This window comes from Acomys minous (genome assembly GCF_964271855.1).
Source record: "Acomys minous genome assembly, chromosome: 16".
NCBI lineage: Eukaryota > Metazoa > Chordata > Mammalia > Rodentia > Muridae > Acomys > Acomys minous.
In genome coordinates, this window is record NC_140498.1 from 94,583,363 (window position 1) to 94,595,552 (window position 12,190).

The 12,190-nt window shown below is 56.1% G+C and overlaps 1 protein-coding gene across 6 annotated transcripts in view; it reads left to right on the forward strand.

The window, feature by feature from the left end:
• ACACB (acetyl-CoA carboxylase beta) overlaps positions 1-8,781 on the forward strand; it is a 106,133-nt gene extending 97,352 nt beyond the window's left edge. For 4 of the 6 annotated variants that reach the window (XM_084761394.1, XM_084761393.1, XM_084761395.1 and 1 more), the window contains 8 exons: positions 1,591-1,687; positions 2,489-2,624; positions 3,350-3,527; positions 3,942-4,054; positions 5,492-5,646; positions 6,258-6,428; positions 6,565-6,701; positions 7,271-8,781. In XM_084761394.1, coding sequence (XP_084617520.1) covers positions 1,591-1,687; positions 2,489-2,624; positions 3,350-3,527; positions 3,942-4,054; positions 5,492-5,646; positions 6,258-6,428; positions 6,565-6,701; positions 7,271-7,397 — 1,114 coding nt within the window. In that variant the 3' untranslated portion in view covers positions 7,398-8,781. Of the gene's footprint in view, positions 1-1,590; positions 1,688-2,488; positions 2,625-3,349; positions 3,528-3,941; positions 4,111-4,237; positions 5,163-5,491; positions 5,647-6,257; positions 6,429-6,564; positions 6,702-7,270 lie in introns of those variants that run through there. The other 2 variants (XM_084761396.1, XM_084761397.1) reach the window with 2 other exon arrangements.
• The last annotated feature ends 3,409 nt before the right edge of the window (positions 8,782-12,190 follow it).

Here is a 12,190-nt window from a genome sequence, read left to right on the forward strand (position 1 = left end):
GCACACACCTGCTGCAAATGCCTTTGGCACAACCTGTTGTGCATGCCTGCTGCATATGCTTGCTGCACATGCCTGTGGCACAACCTGTTGCACATGCCTGCTTTACATGCTTGTGGCACAACCTGATGCATATGCCTGCTGTACACACCTGTTGCACATGCCTGCTGCATATGCCTACTGCACATACCTGCTACACACACCTGCTGCACATACCTGCTGCACACACCTGCTGCACACACCTACTGCATTCCCTATCCACCAGATGTTACCAGGGCCCTTTTCTCCTTGGTTCCTAGATTTTGCTGAGTGCAAAAGCCAAATGTACGGAATGGGGAGATAGCTAAGAAGGCATAGTGCTCACCATGCAAGCAGGAGGACCCGAGTTCGGATCCTGGGCATCCACTTGAAAAGCTGGGTGCAGCAGTGTGTATAATCCCAGCACTAGGGCTATAGAGTCAGGGCCCAGTAGCTCGCTGGTCTGCCAGTGCAGCCAAGCTGGAGAGCTCATACAGGATATGACAGACCCTGTATCAGACAGTGAAGTGGCCAATGATTAAGGAAGACACCTGACAGTGAACATGCAGGTTCACACACACACACACACACACACACACGCACACACACCACCACCACCACCACCACAGACTCCAAGTACATGAGCTGAACTAATATACACTGCCAAACTAGAGAGGGGGAAAAAACCCATGAGGTGTCAACCCTCCACAAAGAACTACAGGCAGCCGAGGAAAGCCGGGAGGGGGAGAGGTGGGCCTCCCCAGGGAAGAGAACACCACTGGTTGTCCAATGCCAAGCAGTCCTCCCTGAAGACATACATACAAGTCACATACAGACTGAGCAGTTTATAGTTAGGACTATACATGTGTGTACAAACACATATGTGCATGCAATTGCAATAAAACCAAAGGCCATGAATTTGAAGAACAGGGAAGGGCATATGGGGAGGATGGAGGGGGGGCAAAGGGAGGGGGGAGGGAAGGGAGGGGGAGGGAAGGGAGGGGGGAGGGAAGGGAGAAACATTGTAATTAAATTACAATCTCAAAAATAAAGGAAAAAGGCAGGGTGTGGAGCGTATGCCTTTAATCCCAGCACTTGGGAGGCAGAGGCAGGTGGATGGATGTGAGTTCAAGGCCAACCTGATCTACCAAGGGAGTCCAGGACAGCCAAGTCTACACAGGACCTTTGGAAAAGCAGACAGTGCTCTTAACCTCTGAGCCATCTCTCCAGCCCCCGTCCCTTTATTTTACAAACCCTTTTTGTACAGTCCTTGAATGAACTCCTCACTACGAAGCTCTCCCTGTGGAGACAGCTCCACCCACCCTGGTAGGATCGTTCATGGATAAAACACAGAGTGGTGCTCTGGCTGTTGATGGCCCAGGATGACAGGCAGTGATGTCATGGGCTCATCTGAGCCCGGCTCTGTGGTGTTTGGTGTTGCTCACTCTCTCCCTGGTTTTTGAGTAGCCGGGATGGAACCCAGGGCCCTGTGCATTGCCAAGCAAGACACTGTACCACTGAGCTATCCCACCCTGAGGCAGCCGAGTGCTGAGCTCATGCGCGCTCGCCTTGCAGGCTGGGGGGCATCCCTGTGGGAGTGATTGCCGTGGAGACTCGGACCGTGGAGGTGGCCGTCCCTGCTGACCCTGCCAACTTGGATTCGGAGGCCAAGGTGAGGGGCCGGGAGCCATGACCTCTGCCGACAGGAGTAGATCCTCTCACAGGGGGCAGAGGCATCAAGCAGGGCTTGGCCTGGGGGGGCTCTGCCTGTCTCCCCACCACATCTCCACGGGACACATAATATTCCAGTATTCCGGGCTCCTTCTCAGGGTGGGAAAGGTCCCCATCCCCCACCCGCATTCGACTTCCGCTGCTGGGAGCTGCAGTGAGGCCTGGGCTGTGTGGCCATCAGGGCGTGCATGGGAATAGAGGGACCTGTGGGAGTCCTAAGGGCCCTGGTACATGCATATGGGCACATGTGCTGGTGAGGGTTACTATTGTGATAAAATAAAACACCATGACCAAAGCAACTGGGGGAGGAAAGGGTTTATTCGGCTCACACTTCCACACCATAGTCCATCACTGAAGGAAGTCAGGACAGGAACTCAAGCAGGGCAGGAAGCTGGAGGCAGGAGGTGACGCAGAGGCCATGGAGGATGCTGCTCACTGGCTTGCTCTCCATGGCTTGCTCAGCCTGCTTTCTTATAGAACCTGGACCACCAGCCCAGGGGATGGCACCACCCACAGTGGGCTGAGCCCTCCCCATCAATCACTAAATAAGAAAATGCCCGACAGGCTTGCTACAGCCCGATCTCATGGAGGCATTTTCTCAATTGAGGCTCCCTCCTCTCTCGGGTGGCTTGTCTTGTATCGAGTTGATATAAAACAGCACAGGATGAAGCTGTGATCGCTGGCCCTATTGTCCGCGCATGGCCCAGGGTCACTGTCTGACCTAAGTGACTCTGTGTCGCAGATCATCCAGCAGGCGGGCCAGGTGTGGTTCCCGGACTCCGCCTACAAGACCGCGCAGGTCATCAGAGACTTCAACCAGGAGCATCTGCCCCTCATGATCTTTGCCAACTGGAGAGGCTTCTCCGGCGGCATGAAGGGTAAGGCCAGCCCTGTTGCGCCTCTCAACAGCCCTGGGAGGACACTGGTCAGGTAACCGCCTGGTTTATAGATGAGGAGCTAAGCGTGGGAGGCAGGTGACTTCCTGCAGTCAGGGGAAGGGCAGGACAGGGAGATCTCTGCTCTGCAAGCTCCTTGGTGACCTGGGTAGTCGTTGCCTTCCTGTGTGGGAGCATGAAGAAGGCTCCATGCAGCCTCCTCACAGCTGGCCTTGGAGTTGCAGTCCCTGTAAGTCCCCCAGAGAGAGATAGCGGGTCCCACTGGCTGCTGAGGGAGGAGCTGAGGTGAGAGGACTACAGGGAGGGTCCCACGCTCTGGTCTCACACATGGAGCTGTTGTCACTGGGGTCAACATTGCAGTGTCACCACATAGGGTGTGAGGGGACTTGGAGGGATCTCCTTGTAAGGCGGGGCACTGCTGTGCTGTGGGGGTTGTGTGTACCGGATGCATGTGTGAGCTGGGGCTCCTCGCCCAGAGCTGGAAGGGACTTAGAAGGTGGCAGTGCATTTGCAGATGAGGACACGCCCATGCAGGAGAGCAACCTGCCCAAGGTCACATGGGCTCCGAGGGGAGGGAGCCAGACCTGGACCAGCCCCCAGCTCTCCGAGGCTCCCTCAGGAGCCCAGGGTAGAGGAGGCTGCGGGCTCTGTCGGTGTGGTGTGCCGCCGCTGGGGCCCAAGGCTCCTAAGCAGGCCTCGCTTTGCAGACATGTATGAGCAGATGCTGAAGTTTGGAGCCTACATTGTGGACGGCCTCCGGCTGTTCAAGCAGCCGATTCTCATCTACATCCCCCCCTGCGCCGAGCTCCGCGGAGGCTCCTGGGTCGTCCTGGACTCCACCATCAACCCCCTGTGCATAGAGATGTACGCCGACAAAGAGAGCAGGTGGGTGTGTCACCTAGAATTTTCTCAGCACAGTTAGGCTCCCAGAGGACAATACCCGGAGAAGGGTAAGTGGTCGGCCGTGGCAGCGTGGAATAGCCTTGGCCCCGAGGGTATGGAGCAGGGCTAGGGCAATCCCTGGAGCTCACTGGCTGGCCAGTCTAGTCAAGTCAGCTCCAGGTTCAGAGAGAGACCCTGCCTCAAAAAGTAAGGACCTGACATTGGCCTATGATCTTTACAGGCACACACACAAACACATACACACAGTTACACATACACCACACACACAAAGTCATAATACACTCAAAGAAATACACAAATTTAAAAAAAAAAAAAGGAGCTGGGTCAGGAAGCTGGGAGACCTGGGGTGTCTGTCCTTAGTCTCCACCCCACACCCTTTTCCTCTTCTCTGTTCAGAGGGGGTGTTCTGGAGCCAGAGGGTACCGTGGAGATTAAGTTCCGGAAGAAAGATCTGGTGAAGACCATGAGAAGGATAGACCCGGTGTGCAAGAAGCTTGTGGGACAGCTGGGTAAGTGGCTCACACAGGCGCCACCCCAGGTGGGCTCACACAGGCGCCACCCCCAGGTGGGCTCACAGGCGCCACCCCCAGGTGGGCTCACACAGGCGCTACCCCAGGTGGGCTCACACAGGCGCTACCCCAGGTGGGCTCACAGGCGCCACCCCCAGGTGGGCTCACAGGCGCCACCCCCAGGTGGGCTCACACAGGCGCCACCCCCAGGTGGGCTCACACAGGCGCCACCCCCAGGTGGGCTCACACAGGCGCTACCCCCGGGTTGGTGAAGGCGCCAATTCTCAGTGCATCAAAGGTAGAATGAACAAGTGTCACACAGAGCCATCAGACAGTGACACCCAAAGGCCAGGCCATATCTGCAGTCAGCACCTTCCACAGGACACCAGAAGGGCTTGGGCTGGAAGTAGCTCTGACGGCAGATATTTGGGGGGCGGTGCTTTGTATGGTCACCGACTTGGCAAATGGGCTCAGATAGAGCTGTGAAGTTCATTTTCAGAGCGTCTGTGTTCTGACCACAGCCCATCTCTGGGACCAGGGGGTGGGGACATTGCCGTTGGGCCACCCAGAGGGTCAGGCTGGAGAGCCTTAGGTGAGGGATGTTCGTCCTGCGGTCCCACAGTTAAGTTGCTGTTCTGTACATACAGAGTGAGACTGAGTAAAGCGCTCGGGAGCTCATGTTCCCTTAGAGTCCGGAGTCAGAGATCTTATTTGACAAATGCTTCCCTTCACTTCTGATCTTCGATGTCCTTCTCCCTGGATGTCGACGAGGTGGCCACGCCTATGACTGTGTCGGCCACACGTTTGTTACAGCGTGGGATTCCCCTGTGCTCACATCTGGATGCCCAGGGCCTCTGTGACTTTGGGTTTGTGTGGAGTTGGCGTTATGTCTTGAAACACCTTTTGTAGGGGCCTTTCCTTTTTATTACACTTATTTTGTGTTTGTGTGTATTTACATGCCACAGCACACAGGTGGAGGTCGGAGGACAGCTCGCAGGAGTCAGTTCTCTCTGCCCACTGCGTGCATCCCGGGAGTCAAACCCACGTCCTCAGGCTTGTCAGCAAACATTCTTTCTCCACCGAGCCATCTTGCCAGGCCCCTTATTAGGATTCTAACTATGTGTTCCCTTGTTACACGGTGTTGTATTCATTTCTACCTCCCACCCACACCCCCCAGCAGAGCTGTGGCAGGGAGTCAGTATAGCCCCACTGTATTTATTATATGTCTGAAGACAGCAGCTGCCCGGGGCAAGGCTGGGACTTCACACAGATGCTCTCCTGGGGGCTGTGAGAGCATCCGAGGCCGCAGGAGCATAGGAGCAGTGTTGGCAGAGTCGCAGCCCAGCTTTGGGCCTTTTCAAACAAACCAACAAACCCACCCCACGTAGCCATCCCTCCCAGGCCCTTGGGTCCTGACTGCTGTCTGCTCACCTGCAGGGACAGCCCAGCTCCCTGACAGGGACCGCAGGGAGTTGGAGAGCCAGCTGAAGGCCCGGGAGGACCTGCTGCTTCCTGTCTACCACCAGGTGGCAGTGCAGTTCGCCGACCTGCACGACACGCCAGGCCATATGCTGGAGAAAGGAATCATTTCTGTGAGCGTCCCCAAGGCCACCGGGGCCCCAGACACAGAGGAGCTTATAGGGGCCTAGGATGGAGCCCAGCAGGGGCACAGAGGGCTTGCGGGTGGGTGGGTGGAGGGTGGGCATTCGGTCTGGGTGTGCCAGCAGGAGCCCACAGCCTCCGTCTTTAACCCTGAGGGAGACTCCAGGAGGCAGGGGCTTTGGAAATGTCAGAGTAACTTGAGTGTGTTCAGATGGCTGTAGTTTGCACTTCTTGTGAGGCTTGAAGCCTTGTTTGTGCTGACACTGATCCCATGACCTGCTCCTAAGAGGACACCCCATGCCCACTGGCCCATGCCCATAGCTGGCCATTTTTCTTGTGGGAGCTAGCCTGAGATTGAGTTTCGTGGGAGAAGAAGTAAATATAGATAGCAGTTTGGTTCCGAGGACACTGTTGTCCAGCCCTATAGGGTCCTGCAGAGCCCTGCTCTGTGTCCCCCTCCGTAGGAGCTCTGCCCCCTACGCACGACATTCCTACTTATAGGATAAGGTGGGCACCAGCCAGGTAGCCAGCCTGGGGCGTGGTCCTGGCCGCTCCCTGCATCCTGGCTCCTTCGTGGGTGCTGAGGCAGGCCTGTCCACAGGATGTGCTAGAATGGAAGACCGCGCGCACCTTCTTCTACTGGCGGCTGCGCCGGCTGCTTCTGGAGGCCCAGGTGAAACAGGAGATTCTCCGAGCCAGCCCGGAGCTGAGCCACGAGCACACGCAATCCATGCTGCGACGCTGGTTTGTGGAGACGGAGGGTGCGGTCAAGGTGGGCCTGAACACCTGAGGGCCTGAGGGGAGCTGCAGCGTGCAGGCGCTGGGGGGGGGGGAGGGGCTGCCGGGTGCTGTCCCTGCAGCTGCATCCCCACCTGAGGTAGACTGAACCCGTACCCACTGACCTCCAGGCCTACCTGTGGGACAGCAACCAGGTTGTGGTCCAGTGGCTGGAACAGCACTGGTCAGCCAGAGACGGCCCACGCTCCACCATCCGAGAGAACATCAATTATCTGAAGCGAGACTCTGTCCTCAAGACCATCCAAAGGTGAGCGGTGTGCCCGTGGCCAGCCTCTGGCGCACTGGCCTGTCGCGATGCCAGCATCAGCCCAGCCTCATGGGCGAGGGGACACCCCTCAGCAACAGAGCTGTGGTGGGTAGAAGGGGCAGGGCTGGGTCGATGTGGTAACTTGTGTCATAGCAGCACTTGGTTGATTAGAAGGACACCCTCCCTGTCAGTCTTTCCCAAGGAGGTGGTTCACAGGACACCTGGGATCCTCGTTTTGGGGTGTCACACCTCAGATTATATGACACAGCCAGTGACTGGAAAGGGCTATGCCACCCTGAGGCATTCTACCTTCAGGACTGTCTGCCCCTCCCTCTCTCCCTCCCTCCCCCTCCCTCTCTCCCTCCCTCCCCCTCTCTCTCTCTCCCTCACTCCCACCTCCTTCTCTCCCTCTCTCCCTCCTTCCCATCCCCCTGGGGTGGGGTGGGGGAATCAGAGCTCCGAGCTCTGGTCCACTCAAGAGAAACATAGTGCCCTAGACAAGGTCACTGCCACCTAGAGACTGGACTAAGTGGCGAGAGTGACCCGCCTGTCTCTCTCCTTCTTTGTAGTCTGGTTCAAGAAAACCCGGAGGTGACTATGGACTGCGTGGCGTACCTGAGCCAGCACCTCACCCCGGCTGAGCGGATACAGGTGGTTCAGCTGCTGTCTACCACAGAAAACCCAGCTTCCCCCTGAGCAACTCTGGCCATGCTCAAGACCCTGGACCCCGGGACAGCCACGCGGCAGCCCTTCGCGGGACTCAGGCTTGTTTTGGGGACGTTCACAAAGCCATCCTGAGCACTCCAAATGAGCTGCTATTCTTGACCAGCGTCTTCCTTGACAAAAGGCCACTGTGACCCTTGCCAGGCTGGCATGACGTCCTCTCACCTGAGGACTTCAGGGTTTGTCCCGGGATAAGTCCGCTGCCTCTCTGAGGTGAATGGAACCCTGAGTTCCTTGTGTTTTCCTTGGAATAGGGGCCCAGTATCCTGGACCACTGACCACAAGACACTTGCACATTGGTTTGCACACAGCCCCTTGGGTCCTTCTGCTGAGTAAATGAGCCAAAGAAAATGCCAGAAAAGACCCAGGAAAACCTCTTTTCGTGACAAAGCTTACTAGACACCTAGGCACCCAAGCGGGGGCAATATTTCCATTTCTCATTTAAGAGAATAGACTGACATTTTGTTCTCCAAGTGGCTCTTTATTCCCCGCCCCCCCTTGGTTTTTCGAGACAGGGTTTCTCTGTGTAGCCTTGGCTGTCCTGGACTCACTTCGTAGTCCAGTCTGGCCTCAAACTCATAGCGATCTGCCTGCCTCTGCCTCCCGAGAGCTGGGATTAAAGGCGTGCGCCACCACGCCTGGCCCAAGTGGCCCTTAGTGAGTCAGGAAGATCATCCTATGGACAGGCTGTTCTATCAGACAGTCTCCAGAGATAAAGGGACAAATGGGCAGGATGGTTGGCATCCACTGGAGGAGTCTACTGCCCGGATTCTGGGGCTCTGTAAGCCCTTCCTTCCCAAGTAGAGCAAAGACTGGACCTCACACCAATGCCTGCTGCAGATCAGTGACCCATATGGTACCAAGTACCCTGCTGCCTGACCTTCCTCACCTTGTGCCTTCGTATCATGACAGTGGCCAACAGCTCTGGCACAGTGACCCAGGACTGTGCTGCAAGCACTGTGTGTTTGCTCACGAAGGCTTTCCCAGCACCCACGGGCCCCACAGCATCAGGGTCTGAGTGAGTTAGTCTGTGCCACTGACGGGCTGGGGGAGTTAGCCATCACATGCTGCCCTGACAGTGTGTCTGGAAGACACCAAGTGTAACTCCAGGGTGAGGCCACAGCCACCCAGGGGACTGTCTGCAAACCAGGCTACTTGAGGTACCTGATTACAACAGAAATGTGCCCGTGACAGCTGTGGCAGCCGAGGGGGCCATTCTGGGGGATGAAGGGTTCTTCTGGCCAGGGGCTTCTTGATGTGGAGGAGACCCTAGACTGACTAGCTGCTGCCCTGACCATTCAGGAGGGCTGAAGGGGCTTCTGGGAGATCTGCAAAATAAACTATTTTTTGAAGGAAATCCTTTGGCCTTCACCTATTCTGTGGACTGGTGGTGGTGGGGGGTAGGCAGTTCTCAGGTCTTCTCAGAAACCCCCTCTCTTTCAAACATTGGAGACCTTTGTGAAAACTTTGCTTGGGAGGGGGGTTGGCCCAGGAAGCTTTCACTCTAGCAAGCACGCCCTTGTACCAAACAAAGTATAAATTAGCCCTGATCTGCTGTCCCTTTCGGAGTCCAGGGAGGTTTTTCTTTTTTTTTTTTTTCTTTTTTCTTTTTTTAGTATTTATTTATATGTGCATTGGTGTTTTGCCTGCACATATGTCTGTGCACCTGGAGCTACAGACAGGTGTGAGCTGCCATGTGGGTGCTGGTAACTGAACCTGTGTCCTCTGGAAGAGCAGCCAGGGCTCTTAACCCCTGAGCCATCTTTCCAGCCCCAAGACTTGTATATCACCCAGAACATTAAGGGTCCGGGAGCCGCTGGTCGTCCGGGAGCTTGGCCAGGTGTGCCGGCTAGTTGTTTTTCTTCAGTTTCACACAGACTAGGGCCATCTGGGACCAGGTAATCTCGACTGAGGACATAACCTCCACACAGATGGCTTGTAAGCAAGACTGTGTCGCATTTTCTTGATGAGTGATTCATGTGGGAGGGGCTTTGCCCCCTGGATGGTCAGGTGGTCCCAGGTTCTGTAAGAAAGCAGGCTGAGCAAGCCATGGGGAGCAAGCCAGTGAGCAGCATCCTCCATGGCCTCTGCATCAGCTCCTGCCTTCAGGCTCCTGCCCTGCTTGAGTGCCTGTCCTGACTTCCCTCTGAGGTGACAAGTAAGTCGAACAAACCCTTTCACCCCCAGTTGCTTTTGGCTTTGTTCTTCATCAGGGCAACAGAAAGCAGCTAAGCCACCAGGTTCCTATGTTTACTCGGAGAAGCTGCCCAGTCCCAGAAGGTGGGAAGCATCGGGAGTGGGGGGTAGAGACCCCTGAAGATGCCTGTGGGAGCTGAACACCCCACGGGCAGGGGAAGCAGGGAAAACAGTGCCCAGAACTAAGCTCACGTGGCTCCCGTCTCCTGGTGTTGCCGGTCCCTGCGCACACTGCTGGCGAGCAGAGGGCGGTGATGAGAGACAGGTGGGCAGGGTGCCCTAAGGGTAGGAGGCCACTGGTGCCAGAGCTGGATGTCAGTCACATCGGCATCTGTCTCGTTGTCCTCGAACTAAGAGGCCTGGCGACCCGAGGCCAGCGTCCCCACAGAACTGGAAGAGGTGGTTCTGGTCCCACTGCTCCACTTCCAGCTGTTAGCAGGGCTCCACCCCTTCCCTAACCCCACCTGGAATCCCAGAAACTGCTGTTAGGGGAAAGGGCAGGTGTCTAAAGACCTGGGAGTCAGTCCTGTGGGAGAGGTTTGTGCCTCTTTAAACCAGCGGATACGTGGGACCTGGTGTGTCTCACTAATGCGCCTAGTCTCACTTAACTTCTCCTGGCCTCAGTTTACCCTTACAGCGTCAATAGGATTGGTTTTCTGTGGCTCAATAACACAGCAGATTTATCCCCTTACAGAGGACCAGCAGTCCAAGGGCCTCACTGGACTAAGAGCAGGGCATCTGCAGGGTGGCGGGGTCATCACCTGTCTTGGGCGTGGCTGGGGACATGATGTTTCTGCTGGTTGGGCTTGTCTCGGGGCGCACGTGATGGGTAAGCCATGGAGTAGGGTTCCCAGTACTGGTAATTTGGAGTTGTCCAAGCCGTCATTACTTCCTTTCTTTCTTTTCCTTCCTTCCTTCTTTCCCTCTTTCTTTCTTTTTTCGAGACAGGGTTTCTCTGTGTAGCCTTGGCTGTCCTGGACTCACTCTGTCGACCAGGCTGGCCTCGAACTCACAGCGATCCGCCTGCCTCTGCCTCCCGAGTGCTGGGATTAAAGGGTGCATCATTGCATCCAGCACAAGCCACCATTTCTTTACCAGCAAAATAAGGGTACTAAGTACTAAGCCACAACCTCCCCAAGGGGTGACGCAACCCTGGCCTGGCATGTCATGCGGGGTGATAAACAGGCAGGAGTCTTTCTGCTGCACTGTCCCCAGCTTGGAGCAGCCCCTCCCGAATTGAGGCTGGCACGTGTAGACCATCCTCACGCCATGCATCATCTCTGTCTCTCTCTGTCTCTCTGAGCTGCTGCTCTTTGGGAGTCATTGACTACCTGTCAAGTGTTCATGCTGAGGGCCAGTGGATGCCAGCCATGTGAATTTCACTGACCACCCCCATCCTCATTTGGTGGGAACTTGGTGTCAGGGGCCAGCCCGGGTTTCCATGCCGTGCACTACCGGTTCCCTTCCCCCCCGCCGGCTCTATTGAGCCACACAGCTGCAGTTCAGCCTTTATTGACAACAGACAGTTACTCAGTACTATAGCTACAGAGTCTTGGCACTGCCCAGATATGGGGGCTTAACACTTAAACAGTGTGACTTATCAGGGTGGGGAGGGCCCTGGCACATAGCAGCTGGGCAAGGCTGACCAGATGGCTGGGCTGCACGGTCTAGAGACAGGGTGTAGGGAGACCTGAGAAATGGCCCCTTGAAGACTGCTGGCCCACCTGTTGGTTCTCCTGAACACTGGGCCCTAGGGTGTGAACCCCAAGATAGGGAGTCCAACATCAAGGTAGAAAAGAGTGGGTGGAGGTGGCCCCCACACTTCTACCCAGTGACCCACCTACCTGAAGAACTCTCATTTGGAAAAACCAGTTAAGGAACAAGAGAATGACGTCATAGGCATAACAAGGAAAAGGCGGCCGTGCCAGTAGTAGTCCACGCTGCTCAGGGTGACGCAGGCTCAGGGCTCCAGGTTCATGTCTTCCGGTTATGAGTGTCTGAGTCCCAGCACAGACAGGTCTCAGCCCCACAGGCCTTAGAGAAATCCTCTTCAAACTCAATACTAGGGAACCTCCCCTCCTGGCTGTCCCCGGGAGTATATGTAAGCCATGATTAAACACTGAGGGAAAGGTCTGACCTCATAGGAAAACGACGGGGCACTTCCCAGCAGCAACAGTGCTCAGTGCTTGCTCATGCTCTGAACGCGGAGGGGGATGGGGGTGGGGCTGCCCGGGTTGCTGGCCAGGCTGGCTATGTGACTCAGGGTCACTAGGGAGCAAGGATTGCTGAGTGGGGGTTGGGGGTGGGGGGTGGGGGGGTGGGGGGCAGGGGGTGGGCGGGGGTCTGCCAACAGTCTCATTCCGGCAACCTCAGCTGGAGTAGCAATAAATATAAATAAATTTACACATGGTCCCAACAGTCAGCATGGCTCTAGAGACTCTAGGAGTAATCAATGGGCGGAGGTCGGCCTTGTCACCAGGCAGGTCCAAGGCTGACTTGGTCTTTCTCCAGCCTTCAGCCATGCTGAGACAGGCGGAAGTTCCTGTCCTAGCAGAATGTGTGCGCTCAGA